The 20,957-nt window shown below is 39.9% G+C and overlaps 1 protein-coding gene across 1 annotated transcript in view; it reads left to right on the forward strand.

Annotated features, from left to right (window-relative positions):
• Positions 1-205: 205 nt before the first annotated feature.
• The window catches only part of LOC127537733 (uncharacterized protein C14orf132-like), a 29,510-nt gene continuing 8,758 nt past the window's right edge, over positions 206-20,957 (forward strand). Inside the window, exons 1-2 of the mRNA XM_051960854.1 lie at positions 206-641; positions 1,472-1,664. Of these exons, the coding sequence (XP_051816814.1) occupies positions 1,638-1,664 (27 nt within the window). The 5' untranslated portion in view covers positions 206-641; positions 1,472-1,637. The remainder of the gene's footprint in view (positions 642-1,471; positions 1,665-20,957) is intronic.

Genomic DNA, 20,957 nt, shown 5'->3' on the forward strand with positions numbered 1-20,957 from the left:
GTCAGGATGTATCTCTGATAAAAAAAAAAAGAGATACTCTGACAATTTATATTCATGCTTTAAAGGAAGGAGAACAATTAAGTTTCTTTTAAATTTTGGTTTGCTCCTTTTAATGACCCAGATGAGAAGCTTTTGTGAATGATTAGTGGTTGAAAAACAGTGTAGGTCTGAGGTTAATCAGTGTTGGGAGTCATCAGATCAGTAAGTCTTAAGACCAGCTCATAGAAAGGACATACATACAAGCTAAGCAACACAATATATGCAGTCCAATGCAACAAGGAGTGCACAGACCTTTATACAAAAACCAAACAACTGTTCTACAAACAGTAGAGCCTTAGGACATGACAGACCTGCATCTAGAAGACAAGAAACACTAATTTGAAGACAGCAATGTGAAGAAAAATAAGACTGATGGTTTTTAGAGAGGAGTGAAGGGGGTGTCTGGACTGAAATGGAGGAGCCATCTCTAGACAGAAGGAGGGACCTTCAACACCACTCATCAGGTACTTATAGCACAGTATTGAATCTTGAGCATCTTGAGCATTTTGACTCATGTGACTCTTGTCTTGTTAAAGGGCTGTAAGATATTTGGAGGTGAGAATAACTACACTGGAAACCTCATATCATACGCCACTGATCAGGTACTTATAATGTAGTGTTGAGATACCTCCTCTGACAGTTTCACAACCTTTCATACCAAATGATTCTTGGGTCATGAATGGACCATGAACATGTGATTTCGGGGTGAGAATAGATGCGCTCACCCCGAGAGTCTGATTGGTGGCTGGACTCCCCACCAATCAGATAGAATTGATGAAGTCTCTTGGAAGAAGGTGAAACTTACTTAAGAAGAAAAAGAGACGTCCAACAGACTTCTATTGAAGCACTTAGGATTATCAGGATCTGGCAGAATCTACACAGACATATGATTGTTTTTTCTTGGGTTTGTAGTCCCTGAAATCTCACCTTATCCTGAAAGACTTGATTTGAGATGTAACCAAACTAGTTCCACGTTAATAATCACTGTTTAACGGCATAATTCTGCACTGCATGCATAGGTTGGTGTTTTTCTTTTGATGTTCATTATGAACTTGAGTTATTTTCTTTATCTACACTGTAAAAAGCCTAATTCATTTTTGCTTTACTGAAAGGAGCTTAAAGAGGCTGAAATGTTTGAGGACCAGTCCTGTCCAAGTCATAAAACGAAACAGAAAAGCACATTTTTCAACTTAACAAAGATTATTAAATCAAAAGTGCATTAGTAGGAAACAGCCTGAATCCAATTTTATATCCTGTTACGTCTTGATAATGAATTCTGCAGCAAGAAATTAACTTCGTGCTACACTGAAGAAGAAAGCATGTGAGCTATAAGCTGTGATCTCGCTCTCTGTCCGTCTCTCCCCTCTCTCTCTCTCTCTCTCTCTCTCTCTCTCTCTTCCACCTCCCCCTCTGACTCTCTTAAACCTTCTAGTTTCGCTTTTGCATGAGGACGCTGCCTGGTGTTCGGTCTGTGGAGAATGCTCCAGAGTCTCTCCTCCAGCCGGGGATCGTGTCCTTCCCAGCGGGACTAGGAAACCTCTCGACGGACGCAGTTTCAGGAGGACCAGACACCTGAACCGTCCCGATAAAGAGCCACCATGGATCTGTCCTTCATGGCAGCGCAGGTAAGAAAAAATAAATAAACCGTCACGTTTCATTCTTGCTGTTTAACTGAGTTGGGAATACACGAAGAGCGCCATCAGTGGAACTTTTTTCTCTGTTTGAGTTTGCATGTGTCATGTAATACCAAGCTGGTAAATATATTTTGGCTAATGTAGTAATTTTCATCGATTATTATAGTAATTAAATAAGTTTAATGTTGCGAAGTTGGACTTACGCTGATCCAGCTTCGTTTGAAAGATGAATTAGTTTCTAAAGATGCTGCAACAGTAGAGAAACGGTTTTTTTTTTCACTTGTTGACATATATACTATTATTATAATATTAACAGGGTCAATATACAACGATATCTGTCCTGAATGACTGCAACACAGCTGATAATTGTGGATTTTTATACCATAAACTATGGCTGCACCTATAGTAAGATCGGATCTGAAATTTTCTTTATTATTTTTATTATTATGTGTGACATTGGATGGATTAATCTGTTATTGAGCACCTTGTCCCTCATATGAAAAGGTGAATATTGTAGTGTATTAACCTAAAGATTGAATTAGCTAGATAAATGTGCGTTTTATGTATTTATTAAAGAGTTTTAACCTTAATATGTAATTTACTCGGGTAAATTTACATAATAAATAATACTGTAGGGTCTGAAATTCAATATATAAATGTAACAGGTAATTTTGTAAAGTTAATTTTATTCATTTAATGGAAAGCGATTTGCATCATTGGCTGTTGTTTAAAATGTGCCTTATTAACAGTGACTATTAAGGCTTGATTGCTTTAATTATTTTACTCGTATTTATTCATATGGAGATAATTGTGTTTTGCATTTTTGCCTGCTTGTTTTAGCTTTATTGTGCTTGTTGTTAAGTTACCTCCTGAGTTTCCTTTTGGCTGTCAAAACACAGTGCTATATAAGCTAAGATGTTATGATGAATTATGATGATGATGAAGATGAAGGTACAGTCATGTGGAACAATCGTGATATCTGATGGAAACTGTTGACTTTTTACAACATTTTTAAACAAACAGTTGTTCGATCCTCTCTTCATGAAGAGTTGACACATAAAATTGACATTTGATCATTCCGTTCAAGTTATAGATACATTTATCTGAGCTTCAAATGATCAAATTAGACTCGGGGGTTCCAGATTAGTGAATAAAACCTCCTCAGTGAAATGTGGAACAATCAGAAAGACAGAAGCGCATGGGGAGGTGAGTCACGAAAGAGCCTTTGGAGTAATTTAACTGATGAATTAAAGGTATAGCTGTTTCGCCACACTAACAGTAGAAATGTTCGGTGCAGGCTGAGAATCTTTTCAGAAGAACATTAGACCAACTATGGTTCTGGAGATGTTGCAGTCTGAGGATGCTTCTTGCATCAGAAATGAGCAGTTTGCAGTTATTGACTCAACTATGAATTACATCGAATCAAAGAATGCTTGAAGATAAATTGAGGTCACCTTTCTGAACTAGAATTGGACATTTTGCCGAGATATTGATCCCAAACACGGCACAGACACAGAGGAATGATTTTAAAAAGAAGGGTTATAGAATAGCCCCCATTTGAATCCTGCTGATTTGACTTAAGGGGATTTGAAATCAGCAGTATGAGCAAGAAAACCTTCAAACATCTGAGAGGTTACTAATTCCAACAAGCTGATGTCAGAAGCTGGTGGATAAATATGCAAAACACTTCGAAGAAGTTGTGTCTGCTAAAGGGAGCGACATTAATGCTACACTGCTGATCTACTGTCGTGGTTTGAGATTTGTTTCCTGTTGTGTTTTGAATCGTTCCTTTATTGTGTGCTGCGTCTTTGTTGGTTTTCACACCTGTGTGATTTCCAGCCCCGATCAGTTCCTCCTTGTTCCCCTGCTCTCCCCGATGTGTTTAGTCTGTGTGCTCCCTCTTCTCATTTTTCAATTTGCACATCCTCCACTCCTCTCCTCCAATTGTCATCGCTCCCACCAGAGTTGTGAGCGGAGGACTAGATAGAGACATGAGGGGAGGCAACAGGTTTTTAACAAAATAAGACATCCAAGTCTCTGAGCTGCTGCTTTCAAATCAGTTAGATATGTCGTGTGGCACATGATCTATCCACTGTTCTGCTGCAGCCTGTTTTACTATTTTATCACCTCTGTCAGAGGAGCAGAACAATGTTAATGACAACTTGACAACTAAAATGAATGGATGTCATGCGGTTTTGTTTTTATGTAACACACATGTGCTGAGAGGAATGACACGACACATGAAAGAGTTCTACATAAATCCTCAGACATGCCTCATTTCTCCTCGAGACGCATTTTCAGAACTGAGACCTTCTTCAAGATCGATTTCTGGGTCGCAGACAGGAGGACGAGGAGACTCAAAATAGAGAAATGAGACCTTGTGTATGAGGTCGAATGTATTTTGTGGATCCTGCTTCTCCTCTCATGCCCCTGCGGTTCTTTTCTAGTTGGATTTTCCCCGGTCTTTGTTTGGATTTCTTTATTGGACTTTATTGTTTGAATTGTTCACTGGTTTGCAGTTGGATTCTCCGGCTGCCTTTTGTTAGAGCCCCTGTCTGCTTCTGTTAACTCTTTCTCTAAGTTGTTTGAGTAAAAGTTAAGCTTTTAATTACCACAATCTGCTTTTTTTCTAACTGCAAAGCAACACAACATGTACTTGCTTTTTCTACAGAAGAATATTACATCAACCTGTTGAAGTTTATTGAATAAATGGTAAAAAAAGAATATTTACTACCTTCATCTGTAGAAACTCTATCACGCAGGTTAAGATTTGTGTTCTTGTCCAAATACATTTTAAAAAGCAACAAGTTTCTTGGGATATTTTCACATGACTGTAGCAATGTGGCTCTTGAACTGAAATTCATGTAGGAATATAGGGCATCATGTAACCATGAGCTGAGCTAAACAGCTTAGAGCTAGATTCTGATGTAAGGAGAAGGCCCTAAAGTCACGACACTGTTACATATTCAAAAGCAAAATCTCAGTTCTTTTAACTACAAAAGTAATTTTCCAACAGTGCAGCTGTTCTTTGAGGATATTTTCCTGCTTCGCCTGGATAGTTTCTCCTGACTCATGTAAGATGCTGCTTTATTGAGACAGAATGAAGCTTCAGTTATTGGATGTGAGAGTATTTTGGTCTTAAGCGTCTTTCTGACGTCTGTGTATCTGCTGACTTTTTCACCTCTAGTGCTAAAAAGAAATGAAACAGGTTTTTCCCGGAGAACTCCCTCCGCATCTCTTTGTTGTTGGATGTTTCTCCGTATATCTTCCACATTTTGCTGGTTATCTGAAATGTCAACATCAGGTTTTCTTCTTCATGTCTGTTTTTATTTATGTAGTTGAGTCTTCATCTTGAATCTTCATCTGCTACTCCCTTATTTGCTTTGATTGTGACATGGATCAAACCACTCACTTCCTTGGGTCGTGTCCCTAAAATTAAATTTAACACACCCCTGTTGTCAGTTCATGGTTTGTCCCACCTTGGACAAACTGGACACTAGAGAGTTTAAACTTCGAAACAGCTGCAGGTCGCAGGAATTACCACAACCAGCACGTCAACAAATGAAGTAGAAACAAACATTTAAGTGTTTTTTGGCAAAACAAGTCTGACATTTGGATACATTTCCCAGTTGTCACAAAGATGGAGAAGAACTTTGTTGTGACCAAATTGCACAAGTGTTGATGTTTAACAGGATAAAGTCTGGCACCTGTGGGTTGAGGTGGCATCTGCGCCATTCTCTCAGATTAAAGTAAGCCCTATTTCAAAGACAAAAAAATGCACATTTCCAGCAAGATACTATCAAGAAATACATGAGATGTGTGTGATAATATCAAATTCTGAATGTTAATGTAATTTTGTTGTGGTATTTTTGTCAGATGTGCATCTCTTCATTAATGCGACAGGGTGGGAAAAGATACAATAAGTCAATGGAAATCTCTACTGTGCAGGTGTGAATGTTTGTGAGTGTTGATATGCATACTGTGGAAAGGGCTGGTAATGGTCAGAAATCCAGCTGGAGCAGAAAACAGTCCCACACGGGCTCTAATAGGTACTCAGCACAGAGCTTTGCCATTTCAGTCACCTGGATTTTGTAATGCGGCCCCCAATGTAGCACCCCAGTTCTCACAACCAACTGTTCACTTACTGTTTAAAATCCACCCAGCCTTGAAAAACTTAGTTTTTATGTTTTTAGTTAACTGGCCAGGGTGAAAAACATCTCTTTATGCAAACTTGAACTCATACTACTGCTAAAAATCTGGTGTTCTCAAGTATTCAGATCAACAGCAGCAGTTATAATGACCAGCTGAATTCCTGCACAATGAAAGTGGGTGATTAAAATGTGCACTAAAGCACTGCTCCCACTCCAAGGATTTAACCTTTAATAAGAAGCAATGTGATGAGAAGAAACTTGAGCAACAGCTGATCTTGATGAACCGCTCCTGCAGTTTTCCTTCATCATCTTTTTTATTAATTCTTTTCACCTGATTGCACTTATATTATTATCACATTATTTTAACTCGTGTTCGATTCTTTGCTGTGGTATTTAAATACTGAGGCAGGTATCATATCGAGGTCAGAATTTTGATGTTGCAACAGCAGAGATAGTTATTTGAAGCTGCCTCCATCATATCTGACCAGAAACAAAACAGCACAACCCCGTGAGAGATGTTAAGAACAGAATCCATCGTCTCAAAGCATTAGAAGGAAACGGGTGAGCTGTGAGGCGCGAATAATAAAAATAATGTGCTGTCAGCTCTGAAGACTTGACTGTCCTTCACTGGTGCATATGAGGTGGATGTTGAATTGTCTTTTGTGGAAGGATTTTCCTCCGTTTGTCCTCATTTCTTCTCCAGCACAGATAACACACACTCTAATCCTCTGCCAAGTGACACTTTTTTCCAGTGCACACAGTGAAATTAATGTGAGGTCTGATTAGTTCTGACGGAGCATAAAGGATGTACAGTCTTTTATGTGGTTATAATGGCCATGATTACAATCAAGATTTCCCTTATTGCAGACCTGTTTTTTCATTCAGTTTGTATCTGGGATTTGGAAACGTACCCAGTTTCTAATTACATTTGCTTTTTTTTCTTAGACTGCTTGTATTTTTGTGGTGATGAAGCTTTTGGTGCTACAATTGTGTAGCTGGCTATCACTCCTCCAAGGCTCAGCTTAATGTTCTCGGCTGTTTAAAGTTATATTAAATAGCCAAAATAATTTGAATAGTTTCCACTGCAGTTTAGTTTGATGAGTTCATTTCAAGCACTAGAGACTTCTTTACTAAAGATGTTGATACGTGAAACTGATATGATGCGGCTGGATTGTTTGTGAGAGAAATGTAGTCACTCTATAAACACAACTGGAGTCAAACTAATATTCCTTCACATCGCTACAGATAATTGAGTGAGTACAGACATAGCTGGAATGCACCAAAATATTACTTTCATCGTCTGTTCATTCACTGATGCAATACTTGTTTAGTCTGTGAAACATTTGAATACTTAAAAATACCATCACAATGCCACAGAATAGAGCTAAGAGACATCTTCAAATGTCCTGTTTAGTCTAATCAACAGTCTAATGCACTATTCTCATGGGATTAGTAATACCTGGGGATCTAATTTGTGAATTACTCCCCCCACGTCTGTGTTTCTTGCAGTGCATTTGCACAGGATAAGCAAAGTCTCGAATTTACTGACATTACAGCCTGGACATGATGTCAAATCTGTGCATGTTGCAACATTCGGTGTTGTTGTTGGCATGTAGTAGTCATGGCAACAGTAAATATGTCAAAGCAGCAATGTGACATGAGAACAGTGGACAGTGTTGTCGGGATGACTGACCGTCAGAGCGTTGGTATTAAGCCTGTTGACTAATTACAGCTTGTGATATAAAACGACTCCTGCATTTGCACCTAAAATGCTGTCAGTAATTTCCACCGCAGCCTCCATAATTCAACCGCAAAAGAGGTAGAAAAAGGCACGCGATAAAAAATAAAAACAACTAAAATACCCCCCAATCACTGAGATGCAGAACTGCATGGGACTAGTATTATCACAAGACGTCGGTGTTTGGTGAAATGCGGTAGGTAATTTGCGGTGGAATTTTTACTTTATAAATTACAGACTTGGCGCATTCACAAAGGATTCAGATCACAAACATCCTCCGCACTTATTACAAATCATCTATCCATCCATCCATCCATCCATCCATCCATCCATCCATCCATCCATCCATCCTCTATAACCACAAACTTTCAATTTATTATGATATGAAACCAATAGAAACAGCGAATACTCACATTTGAGAACCTGGAGGAGTCAAATGTTCAGTCGTTTTGCTGATAATAAAAACAGATGCCAATTAATTCCATTTCAGTGATGACTAATTGCATCAGTCATTCCATCTGTACATTAGGCAAACTTAAGAGAAGTTTCAGTTTGGCCTTTTGACAATTTTTTAACAGTATTTCTGCCCTGGTTACATTCAGTCCTCTTTTAACTTGATCTGTACTCAGGACTTAAAGTCAGGATATGCCTCTGCTGTACTTCTGCCAAGTCTTTTTTAATCTGTCTTTTATGAGTCCCCATCTGAGTGAATGGCTGCTCAGCGGTGGCCACCCACTCTGTGCTGCCTCATATCGTAATGGGTTTGATGTGTGCGGACAGACACCAGACAAGGTGGAATATCAGCTTGTCAGACGGTGTCAATCATTCCGACATGAGCCAAATGAGAAAATCAGATTTTAAAACTAAAATTAGAAACGTGAGAGTCTCTCTTACTGAAATCTTCTAATCGGGTTAGATAATAGACTCTCCCTCCAGGTCTGCTGCTTAGAATGCACAGACAGACCTCAGATATATTATCTCTGGAGGATCTGGTTAGTGGAGACAGTGGACTGTGCAGCTTGTGTGAGCCGAAGTCCAAAACCCTGTTAGCTGCTCCTACAGGCTGCAAATCTAATTACAGCTTGTGATATAAAACTTAGCAGTAATTTAACTTTTTCTAAGACCTTTTCCAATGTGGGACAAAAAATGACTGAATAGAAATGGTTTATTCTATGGGAACATAACTCGGCTTAGTAGGGATGGTAATGATCCTGTCCTTGTGCTTGGTTTATGATAAATAGAGTTGAATGAATTCTTTGTGTTGTGTGACTTCCTGCTACACCTTCTTCCCTGTAAGTCTGCTTGTGTCTCCACATCTCCATCAGCGTCTTACATAGCACAACCTATCTAGAATGATCTGATTGCACCTCATTATCATTCTGCTGTAGGAGGACAATTTGTGTGTCTTTAAACCAATCACAATCCTATGGGTGCTGTTAAGCCCAGGATGCAGTGATGGTGCCCCAGCACAATAGTGATTGAGGCAATTTTTTTTAGTGGAACATTTTCATTCGAGCACTGTCTTGATCTGCCTTACTGCATGATTCAAATCTTTGTCAAAACGTGCCATTTTCAGTTTTGCTCAAACGTTGTTGCCGTTGTTTTTGGGCAATTTCAAAAACAGTAGAATGCCAAAAGCAGATAAGAAGGACAAATCTGAAATGTGCAGCAGAAACAAACTTGTACCCAATGTCTACATCTATGGGAGTCAGATTCATTCTCTAGGTACCTTTCTGGATTTGCTTTCATTTTCTCGTGAGTGTTTATTTTGTTGTTCTTTTTTTATCTTACTTGTTTTACCTGGGGGGCATTTATTTATCTCTGCTAATGCATTAACACAGTGTAGCTGTGGTCCGTGACAGCTGACTAAAATCAGTCTTGTACAGTCGTACACTGTGCTTGTAAATGCATTGTATAAGCAGCCCAGGATGGACGATTATCCAAAAGAAGATGCAATTTTGCAAAGAGAGGCATTACACCAGAGTGGCGTTCTTCTCAGCAGGAACTCAATGAAGATGAGGAATTAATCATCACCAAAAAGGGTAATGCTGCTGCAATTAACCAGAGAGATGGTGCCTCATAAAAGGGGGAAAAAAAACTCCTGACAGGTAAAGTGCATAAGTTGTATTACTTCCTTTTTATTTTATAAAGAAATATACATTCATATAACTAGATAGACTAAGACTGTGATTATATTTTCATCAGGTTACATATATCAGATGTATGTTTAAATATAATGGTGAAGACTGTTTTAAAAGAACAAACATAACTGCAATGCATTTATTGTTAATTAGCCTTTTCACTGAGATGTTTGAAGACTTTCTGATCTTGTAATTCTTTGCCTTCGTTCATTCTTCTGTTACATTTCAGGAGCAACAGTGATGAGTAGCAGCTTTGAAAGGTTTCCTTCAACACATATCGGTGTTTTGATGGTAAAATAACTACTGGTAGGTCTACGCCTGTTAGATCCTCCAACTCAAGGCTTTTCTGATTCATGTGTGAATATTTCTTATTTTGTAAAAACACAAAACTGCCTCTTCTGTTGCTTTAACACCTGCAGTGTTGATCTCTTTGCAACATGTCTCGAGTCATCAATGATCAGACTATTTCTGCAGTCACAGGAACGCCAGAGGTGAGACCATATGTGAAATGTTTTGGATGTGTCGGCGTTCCTCACATTAAGTGATACCAAACACCTGCAGGACATGTCAGGAAAAATGAATTCAGCAGTGAATGAAGTAAATAACAATCTGTATTGCAACTCTGTCTCCACAAAACAATGTTCCTAAACCAGTAAACTGCATTCTCATTTACAGTTTCATGCCTAGTTTTCTAAAACATTTTTTCAATTTGAAAGAGCATTAAAGTCCACACAAGGAGGAGTAATGAAGGTATCTGACAGTGACCAAACCTCCACTATCACTATCACTACTTTATTATTATCATTTGATTACTTGAAGTTTTTGATCACTATTTGGTTGCATGTAGGTATAAATATGGTTAGATTTAGGAAAATGTAATGCCTTGGTTGTCTCTTTCACAATGATAACTATCAATTAGAAGCTTGGTTAAGCTTATGGGGAAAAGATGCTTGAGTAGGTTAAAGAAAATGTCATGATTTGCGCTAAGATATGACCCTTTCTCTACACATTTGAAGCTTCTCTATTGTCTGGGTTACCATGGTGATGAGTTCAGCCCCATGGCATGAAAGATTGGTTAATTGAAAGAAGTGACAGTAAAGCAAATGTCATGCGTTGCTTTGTGTTTGTTAAATGTCACAAACGTGATTTGGCTAAAAGAAAGAAAATCCCTCAAAGCGTAATCCAGAAGGAGTTTATTTGTAAAGAAACCTATTTTCCGTTGCCTGGGTTGCATATTGTTCTTACCATCTACAGCTGCTTTTTGACGAATGCTCTCTTTTACAGGACGTCTGTTTGATTTACGAGTGTCGTCTTCCTGTTGTCATTGAAAGTCAGAAGAAGTTGCAGTTGGAGATAAAGAAACAGGAGAAGGATTTGTACACAGCAGAAGGTCATGGTTTGGACTTTAAGTGTTTTTTCTTTCCTGCTTGAACTGAATGAATAAATAACTTCAGCAACTTTGATAAAGTTTTTGTTTGTTCAATTATAAATGCTAAGCTTTCAAACTATCTGAGCACCTTCATACACAGGGTTGTTTAAGGATAGACATGCCTTAGTTGCTTGTCTTTAATGCACTGCTGAAGTTTTCCTCAATCGATAAGAGTGAGCGTGGGGAGACATTTGATGGAAGTGTCTTTTTGTACTTTAGTTGTGTCTGTTGGAAATTCATTGATATGCAGCAAAATGGACCTAAACAGTTATCTGACTACAGAGGAGGTATCAGTTACCGTAGAGTTAATGAGGAATGTAGTGGAAATCTTACTAAAATCAGCAAGAGTTATAAAAAGATAACGAATTTAGACATTATCAGCCCATTGCCCAGTTAACAGTACACATAATTTCCATACATGTGGATCATCCATTCTGGTCATTAATAAACAGCATAAGATTAACTCTATTTCGCCTGAGAATGATCAAAAAGCAAACCTCTGACCCACATTTTATCTGTTGTTAAAACAAGTTTTCTTAACAGTTGGAGCTCCTGTGGCTGCAGATTCTTGAGTTTTTTCTTAAGAGAAAAACTTGCCATCAAAAGGCGCTTTGCAAACAGGTCGATGTGTCAGCAGTGTTGAGACCAGACGAATGCTGTTGACCCACTGTGACACAAGAAACTCCAGGAGGTGATGCACAATCTTAAAACATTTTTATTTTGCCGCTGTGAAAAAAAGACAGCACAGTAAAGATGCTTATAGGCTTTTTCACTTAAATATAATGAAAATTGAAGAGCAAATGAAAGTGACGGTGCATCACAGGGAGGAAATGCCACAAAGTGAATGAGTCATCCAGTGAGCCAGCAGGGTTCTCTGTCTGCCTGCTTAATGGATCCACTGCACAAGTGCCTTACAACATCAAAGATTGCTTTTATCCACACATGGCTGAGTGAGCAAAAGAGACAATGGCTGCAAATTACACAACATGGTTTCCTCAGGTGGTCAAAAAGTTTAGTTTTTAAAGTTTTGGGTTTTTTTTTAGTGCACTATGCATTTTCTGTCCATCACACCGTCTTTAAAAGGCAATTTAACATCAGCCAAAACTTTCAACAACTTTTTCCGACTTCCAGTGGTTCGCGTCTTTGAAACCAGTCGCACATAACCGTCACTGATACTGACTGCTGTCAGAATGGAACTACACTTAAATTTTGACCAACAGTATATATTGAGGATAGTATAATAATGTCTAATATAGCCTAGCATAGCATAGCAAAGCATGGCTTACTACAGGCCGGAGTAGTGTAGTATAGGATAGTCTAGCATAGCATAGCATAGTATAGTATAGCATTGCATAGCATAGCTTAGTATTGCATAGCATAGCATTGCTTAGTATAGCATAGCTTAGTATAGGACAGTGTAGTGTAGTATAGCATAACATATAGTATAGTAATGTATAGTCTACCATAGTATAGTATAGAATAGCATAGCATAATAGCATAGCATAGTATTGTATTGCAAAGTATAGTATAGTACAATATATTGTGAATTACTGTATGGTATGGCATAGCATAGCATAGTACAGTATAGTATAGTGCATCACTGTGGAGGAGTTCTGGAGAAAAGTTCAGTTTATAGAGTTCTGACTTCAATTCAGTGAGTTAACCCAGAGTGTATTAGTTCACACACTCACCTTTGTTTTCCTCATGTCAATGCTAATTTCTTTCTGAAATAGAATAAATGCTCTGTGAGATACTGAGTGTGTCATTTGTGAAAACAGAGTGAAAAATATGGACATTGATCATGCTCATTAATATGTAGATTAAATATTATGTATTCAAGTGCTTGGTAATGATGAGAAATTTAAATATGATAAATGGAGTCCATTACGTTAATGCAAAGACTGGCATTAAAAATAGATTTAAAGAAAACACTGCTCCGTATTCATCGCTTATTCATTTTACTTATAGGCATTTATGCAGATAAGTGAAAGGCTGAGTTCAGCTCATTCATTTTTATCACCATGTTTGAAATTATAGTTTAAAGCTAATTTCTGAAAGACCTTTTATAGAGGTAAAAATATTTGTTCATAGGCAAAATGAAGCACAAGAGAAGCTTGCATTTCTTTAGATACAAGTGAGAAACTTGAGCGAAAATGGAGTGGAAAACGAGACTTAAGGTGGAGTCAGAAAAAAATAGAAACTAGTGGTGTTACTGCTCTGTTGCCAGCTGAGGTAGAAGAACACTCCTAATAAAAGCAGGAGATGATGCAAGTCTGTGACAGCTAATCGCTATTTGCAGTCAAACTGGAAACAAACATTTAAATTAAGTTGTGTAGATATCAGGGTTGTTGTTTTTTTTGGAAGGTACAGGGATCTTGTGCTAAATATGCTTTTGTGCAACTCATCCATCCATCCATTCTCTATACACCGCTTAATCCTCATTATGGTCACATGGGGGCTGGAGTCTGTCCCATCTGATGTAAGGTGAAGGTAGGGGACATCTGGAGAGATCACCAGTTTATCACAGGGCTACACATAGAAACAAACAAACACACTCACACCTATGGACAGTTTAGAATTACCAATGAATCTAAACCTGTGGGAGGAATCTGGAACATGTAAACTCCATGCAAGAAGATCCCAGGAAGGTCGGGACGCGAACTAGGGATCTTCTAGCTGGAAGGCAAAAGTGTTAACCACCAACCCACTGTGCAACTCATTGTTTCCCCAAATCTGTACAACAGACTGTGCAAAGTTAACATGTTCTAGTGTGACCAAAACTCTGACAGAGAAAATGTCGTCAGTTCTTGTGACTTTGGTGAATGTAGATAAACTTTATCATCACTTCTCTTTCTGGCTGATAAGCCTCAAACATTGAGAGAGAAGTGTTAAGAACGGGCGGTGTGAACCCAAGCAGCAGGCGCAGACAAGGCAGGTGAATTACAAAAGAATTTATTAAACAGAAAATAACAGAGGGAGACACTCCTTAAGGGAGGTACGGGGAAAAAACAGAACGGGGAAAACTAAACAGAACTAACTAAGGACAGTGGCCTGAGGCCGCGATGAAAACTAAATTAATACTAAAGAGGGAGAGGAACTCACATAGTGTCTGGGAGGGGAATCGGGAGACGAGGTGGGGAGCAGAGCTGAGGGAGACGGTGGCGGAGACGTGGTGAGAACTGAGCAGCAGGCAGACTGGGAGTCGATGGAGGAGGGGTGGGATTCCAGGGTGAAGAGGGAAGATGGAGCCGGCAAGGTAATCCAGAGGGAACGGAGTCCAGACAGCAAGGTGCATATGACGTGGCGCAGCATTTATCAGGGGTTACGAGCAGGCAAGGTAATCCGTGAATCCAGAGAGCAGTGTGCTCGCAGCAGAGTGCACCGTCTATGGAACAGAGTGCGGCATGCAATGGCCCAGCGTCTGAGCTGTGGCAGAGCCAGGCTTTTATCAGCAGCTGATTGTTAATTATGAGCAGCTGGGCTCGTCCACAGCTGCCTGTAATCAGCGGAGCCAGAGCACCGGAGAGGAAGAGGGCGTGACAACAAGTCTGAACAAAACAATAAAACATTAATAGGTCCTACAAATTCACTGTATTCATCCTAAAGAAACATAAGATATCTGGATTCTCTATGTGTAATTCTTGATGCAGTAAGTTACTATTTCTGATTGTCCAATATCTCTGCAAAGATACAAAATAAAACTGGTGCACTGAGCAGAATACTCAGAGTATATTCAGGTTTCTGACAATCTTTACCTGCATGTGTTCTTTGAGTAATAGACAGAACTCTGAGCAACAAATTGATGACTACCGTAATCACTCTTTTGATTGGCTCTGGTCTCATGTGATTATTCACCTCAGAGGTGAATGTCGAGTTCAATAAGAAATTTAAATTCTGTACCTATTCTGCTCTTGTTCAGTGTTCAACAACAAGGTGCAACAAAGAGGTTTCTAATCTGGCTGGCTGCTATCAGCCTGTTGCAGTGTCACAGCAGCCAAAGCATTCAGTCTGCAGAGAGGTGGAGGGATATCGCCTAATGACGTTATCTGTTCCAGATGTATTATATGCGGCTGCATGGCTTTATGACGCCAGACCTCATTCATCTCTCATCCATTACCTGTCTGCTCTAATGGAAGGACGAATGAAAGGTGAATGAGGTGTCTGAGCTGCTGTCACTGTCTGCCTCCCAATATACCCAGATGATGGTTAAATCGGAGTGATAACATGTCAACATTGTGGTTTCCATGAGATCTCATCTCAGTCTGCACCGTTAGTTTGGATAACAGCTACTTTAAATTGTATCATGTCAGTATCATCGTGAATACGGAGAGTCTGGAACATTTGGTAGAGCTGAAGCTACAGATGGGGCACAAATGAGAGGAAAAACCTGAACCACTGATAACTCTGTTGTGGTCTGGGGAGGTATTTTTCTGACATGGTTGTACTCTCCCTTTAGAGGGAGGAATCACTGCAAATCAGTCCAGGGTTGTTCTGAATAATCACCTTTATCATACAGTGAAACATTTCTATCCTGATTGGACTTTTCTCTCCTAGGATGACAATGGTTTGATGAAAATGATGTGAATCATACATCCTGGACATCCCAGTCACCATATCGCAACCTAATTGAGCACCAATGGGAGATTTTGGAGCATCATGTTAGACAACTCTACCACCAAGTAGGGGGGATATCTTGAGGAAGAATGGCAACACTTATGTTGTTTTTTTCCTTTAATTTGTCGCCCATCTGTACATATACTGATAACACTGAGCTTTGCAGACAGATTAGAAGTGTAAAAACTAACAGGGAATGATCCAGTGTTAGGGGTAGACTCTGTCTGGTTTTGCAAAAAAAAAAACACTTCAATTAGTATAACACTAACAATACACTGTAATACTTGTGTTTACATAGTTACTCGATACTTCTACCTGCTTAAAGCTCAGACACCATATCCTCAGGTAAATATCTCAACAATCCTTAAGTCCCAAACATTTCAAATTTGCTCCTGTAATATCAATAGCAATCAGCATACAATTGTAGAGATACATTTAGACACAGACAGTAATGAGCTGTAGGTCGCCTGCATTTTGGAGGCTCTCAGTGCCGGACACACAATCACTGTCGTTCCTGTCAAAAAAGACAGGAAAACATTGCTGCCAAATGAATGATTAGATGGTGCACAGCATTAATCTCAATCCACCAACAGCTTCTGTCATTCTGACAGCCGCTATCCCTCTGCAGTGTCACATAAAGACATTTAAAATATGCAGACAGAATCCAGATTCTCTCACTCTGATTCACTGAGACAAACAATTGCTATTATATTATTTAAAATAAACTCATAAATGGAGCAGCACAGAATCATCACATTTTGGAGATTATCAATCCGACTAAATCTCTCTTTTTTAGCTTCTCAGTATGCCTGTGACAAGTGACCACTGTTCAATAAGTGCTCGTCTATTACAACCTGTGAAAAGGCCATCAATATAGATTGCGAGGATAAAAATCCAATACTTGAACCACCATTTTCCAGATTAGCTCTTGGAAGCAGTGGATGATTTGCTGTGTGGCGTTGTGTGCAGAGTATCGAAAAGGTAGGAGAGCACTGAGACTTACGATAATGCAGATATTAAAGCTTTTTAAGGCTTTTGAAGGAACCCTCGGAATACAGATCAGGTTAGAAATGTAAGTCGCCTTTAACATTATGCAGAACTGTCACATGGTTTTTGTGTTGCTGCAAATCAAAAAGTTGTTTCTGCTGTCTTCCGCTAACAGAACTTAAAGAGAAAAATGTGGGGGGAAAACAGCAGTTGGTCATTATGCTGCAGATCAGCCACAGTCCCCGAAGTAATTACAAAAACAAGAAAAACTACACAAGAAATGGTGCACTGCATATTGCAGTTTTATGACTTTTACACAGATTTGTGCAAATATGTGTGTTAAATGTTGTTCTGGGGGACCAGTTGTTCCAGTGTTACTCATGACCATGTCTGCTGTAAAGATAATCTTTTTTATGTGATTTGTTGTGCCTGTAGACACATTATGCAGCTGAAGTGAAAACACCCCAATGCAATATCACTTAAATGTCAAATTATTCAAAAATTTGTATCACCTCTCAGTAATTGAATTGCTTGCAAGTTGAACAGTACACTCTAGAATGAAAAACTAACCTGCTCTGCACAGAGAATACCTCATGTCTGTAGAGATGCTATTTATTTTTTTCTGCTGTTTTTTGCTGGGGGGTTGTGTTGCTGTATTTTCTCATTAAAATGTCCCAAAGGTGTACTATTGGATTCAAGTTACATAACATAGCCCAGACCATAGTTTTCACTTGGGTCCTCTTGTGACTATGGCAGTGTGATTTGGATGATTGTCATGCTGGACTATTCTGGATCTGCCAAACTCCTACAGTCTCTGAGACATCTTGTCAGCCTGTATTTGGTACTGTATGTCCACCTACATTCATTGTGCCACCTATAAATGTCATCTCCCGACACCTTTAGCACGTATGCAGCCTCATATAATTACACTCCCACCTCTCCCACCTCCGTGCTTAACTGTAAGGACTATACATTCATTGTGGTAGTCCACAGGTTCACTTTATGCAGTGTTCTTCACACTGTCTGTGTCAGGGCCTCCTCCTCGTCCCCCTCCCACCTGGCCTCCTATTACCTTTTTCCCATCCTTCTCCCTCTCTTTTCTCGCTCTCTTTCCCCTCTCTCTCTCTTCTCCCTCTCCAGCTCGGCTCCAAGTGGTGTGCAGCCTCACGGCTGCCTCCACTTAGTAATTACTCCCGCTCCAGTCTCCGGGCAGCTGTGGCTCATCTCCGTGATTACACAAACCTGCAATAAGACTCCGGTTCATCCTCCCACACGCTGCCAGATTGTCAGACTTGTCTGCCCAAAGACCCAGCTGCCCGGATTCCCTCCTGCCTTGTCTGTCTCCGTGTTCCCTGCCTTGGATCCCAATCGACACCATGTCTCTCCTGGTTCCTTCTCCATGGCTTCCCTCCTGCTCTCCGGATCCTCCTGCCGCCTCCACATTCCATCCGCCGCTCCAGCGCGCTCCAACCACCGGCCGTGACTACCTCCTTCCTCGGCACCTCTCCAACCCCGTCTTCCTCTCCACCTGCCAACCTCCATCCACCAGGCGTCCTCTTGGCCTTCGTCTGCCGCACTCTGTCTCCTCCTGAATCACCGACAGCCGCTGGTCCCCGGCTTCGGAGCTCCCGACCCGGACTCACTCCTCCACCTCCCTCTGGTCTCACCCCTGAGCCCCCACCTCTCCTCCTGTTCACGTAATAAATCTTGCCAAAACCTATCTCTGCCTCAGTAGTGTGGTTCTCTGCTCGGGTTCATTCCAGAAACGTGACAGTCTGAGCTGTCACAGAAACTCTAATATCTTTGATAAGTCCTGTTTGAAGTTTGAAACAGCTACACATCTATTTTTCAGAGCTAGATTACACAAGTAGTGCATTGCCTGTGTCCTTTTAGGAGTACAATCAGTTTAGTTCTAATTAGTGGCACTATGGTTCATTCTGTAACTCCTCATTTCTGCCACAACCGTGTTTCCAGATTTTCACTTTTTAAATTCTTAAATAAGTTTTAAATTCCTCTTTCAGTTGTTTTCCACACCATGATGCAGACATGCAGATTGACTCTGTAAGTCCCCAACTCAGACAATTCTGGTGTTCATTGGTAATTTTAAAACTGTGTTAATCCAGTTAGACTAAGTGAAAACCACAGCTGTACTCAGCTTTTCAGTGAGCACAGGTTTTCTAATTTGTGCGTCAGTGATCACAGGTGTATTCAAGTGTTTCTACTTTGGAATCTATATTTTCAATATAGGTGCTCTAAAGTATTTGCTTTTGATTGTTGTGAAGACTAAATACTCTACTTGTCAGCTTACAAATAATGCAATTACTGAGAGGTGATACAGTTTGAAGTCATTACACACAAAGTGATTTTGCACAACCCTCCATACACTTCTGTTACAGCTGTCCAATATGCTAACTGATAAACTGATACTTTACTTCAACTTCTGATGGTTAACATGCTAAAGGACAGGCTAACACTTACTACACTTTACCTACAGCTGGCTAACACGCTAACTGCATACTAATACTTTATATGCTTCACCTACAGCTCACTAACACTTCTTACACTTCCAGTAAATGTACACCAAGTTCTTTTGTATACTGTAGCAGTGGTATAATGATGACAGTAACTAAGGGAGACAGATGGGGAATAAGATTAAATAAGGATCCTTGGACAGATTGTAATTGAGACATAATAGTTCGTTTATGGTTAGTGCTTTAACCCTGAGGCCCACACAAAGGTGTTTAGTCTTGGAAAGTGACTATCTATAACCTCTAAACTTTATGAACTACTGTGTTGAATATGCACACACATCTAGTGAATAATTTCCATGTAGGAAAGAACAATTTAGGTCTGATAAGTCAGACAAGCTTTTTTGTGAGGCCCTTTATTTCTTTTTAGGTCTATTGTGTTGAACAGAGTCAACACAACAAAAAAATGTAATAAGTGCATTCTGCTTTCAGAACAACAAAAACATCCAGCCAGTTCTCAGTGAACAAACAGCAGCTGCAGGCTCCCTCACTCTGCTGTCGAATACAGTGCATCATTTCCTCATGCGTTTGCCCTCCAGGCGACAGACGGAGAAACATTTAAACCACAGAGAGCACTTAAACATCCCGTGACAGTCTTCCAACAGGAGGCTTATTTGTTGCCCATGGCAACATCAAGATTGTGAGGCTTTACAACAGCTGCTTTCTAAAGTGTTCTCTGAGTCAGACCACCAGCAGACCACCAACATGTAGGCCATGACGAAAGTCTGATTGATGATTGGATTACTGTTTGGCTTTTCTGATGGAGGTGAATCAGTCATTTGTCTTTTCTTTATTTGATACAAAAGGTGTTGATGCTGGAATGTTACATAAAGCTTTGTTTAATATTGAGTGAGAAAAGCTGTACAGAAAGTGTTAGAATTACAAGCTATAGGTAACGTCAGTGACTGACTGAATCGATGGCGTTACCTAAAGGTTTTCAAGGACGTGATTTTTTTGTTTCAGTTTATGTCTTCCTGCTATCTTTGGTAGTACTGCAACCAATAATAATATATAATAATAATATGATCAAAGGGGACACAGCCTGGACAAGCGATAACCACCACTGCTAAGTGTGAATGATTTGTTAAGTTCAATTAAAATTCTGTTTTATTTGCCTCAAAAACATTTAAATATCAAAATTGTATTCGTCGCTGGAAACCAGTGAATTGCTCCTGTTGAGGGTGAGTTGCTATCCAAAGTGAAAGACTTATGGCATCTTAAGATTTAGCTAACAAATGGCAGCAAAATTAAGCGTGAGATGGATAGAGGGACTGGTGCAACATCAGCAGTGATGTGAAAGATGTGCTGGACTGTTCTGGTGAAGAAACAGCTAAACTGGACAGCGCAGCTCTTGATTTACTAGTCAGCCTACATTCTAACCTTCACCTATGGTCAGGACTTCCGGGTAGTGCCCAAAAGAATGAAGCAGAGGAGACAAGTGGCGGAAATGGGTTTCATCCCTCGGGTGGTTTGGCTTAGCGTCAGAGATAGGGTGAGGAGCTCAGACATCATGAGAAGGCTCAGAGTAGAATCGCTTTGGGCCAAAAGGAGACAGCTGAGATGGTTCAGATCTGATCAAGATGTCTCCTGGGCTTTTGGAGACTTTCTGGGAGGGTCCAGTAGAGAGAAGACAGTGGAGGAATTATATATCTCATCTGGCCTGGGAGGGTCATGGGATCCACCAGGAAGAACTAAA

Source organism: Acanthochromis polyacanthus, chromosome 16, assembly GCF_021347895.1.
Source record: "Acanthochromis polyacanthus isolate Apoly-LR-REF ecotype Palm Island chromosome 16, KAUST_Apoly_ChrSc, whole genome shotgun sequence".
NCBI lineage: Eukaryota > Metazoa > Chordata > Actinopteri > Pomacentridae > Acanthochromis > Acanthochromis polyacanthus.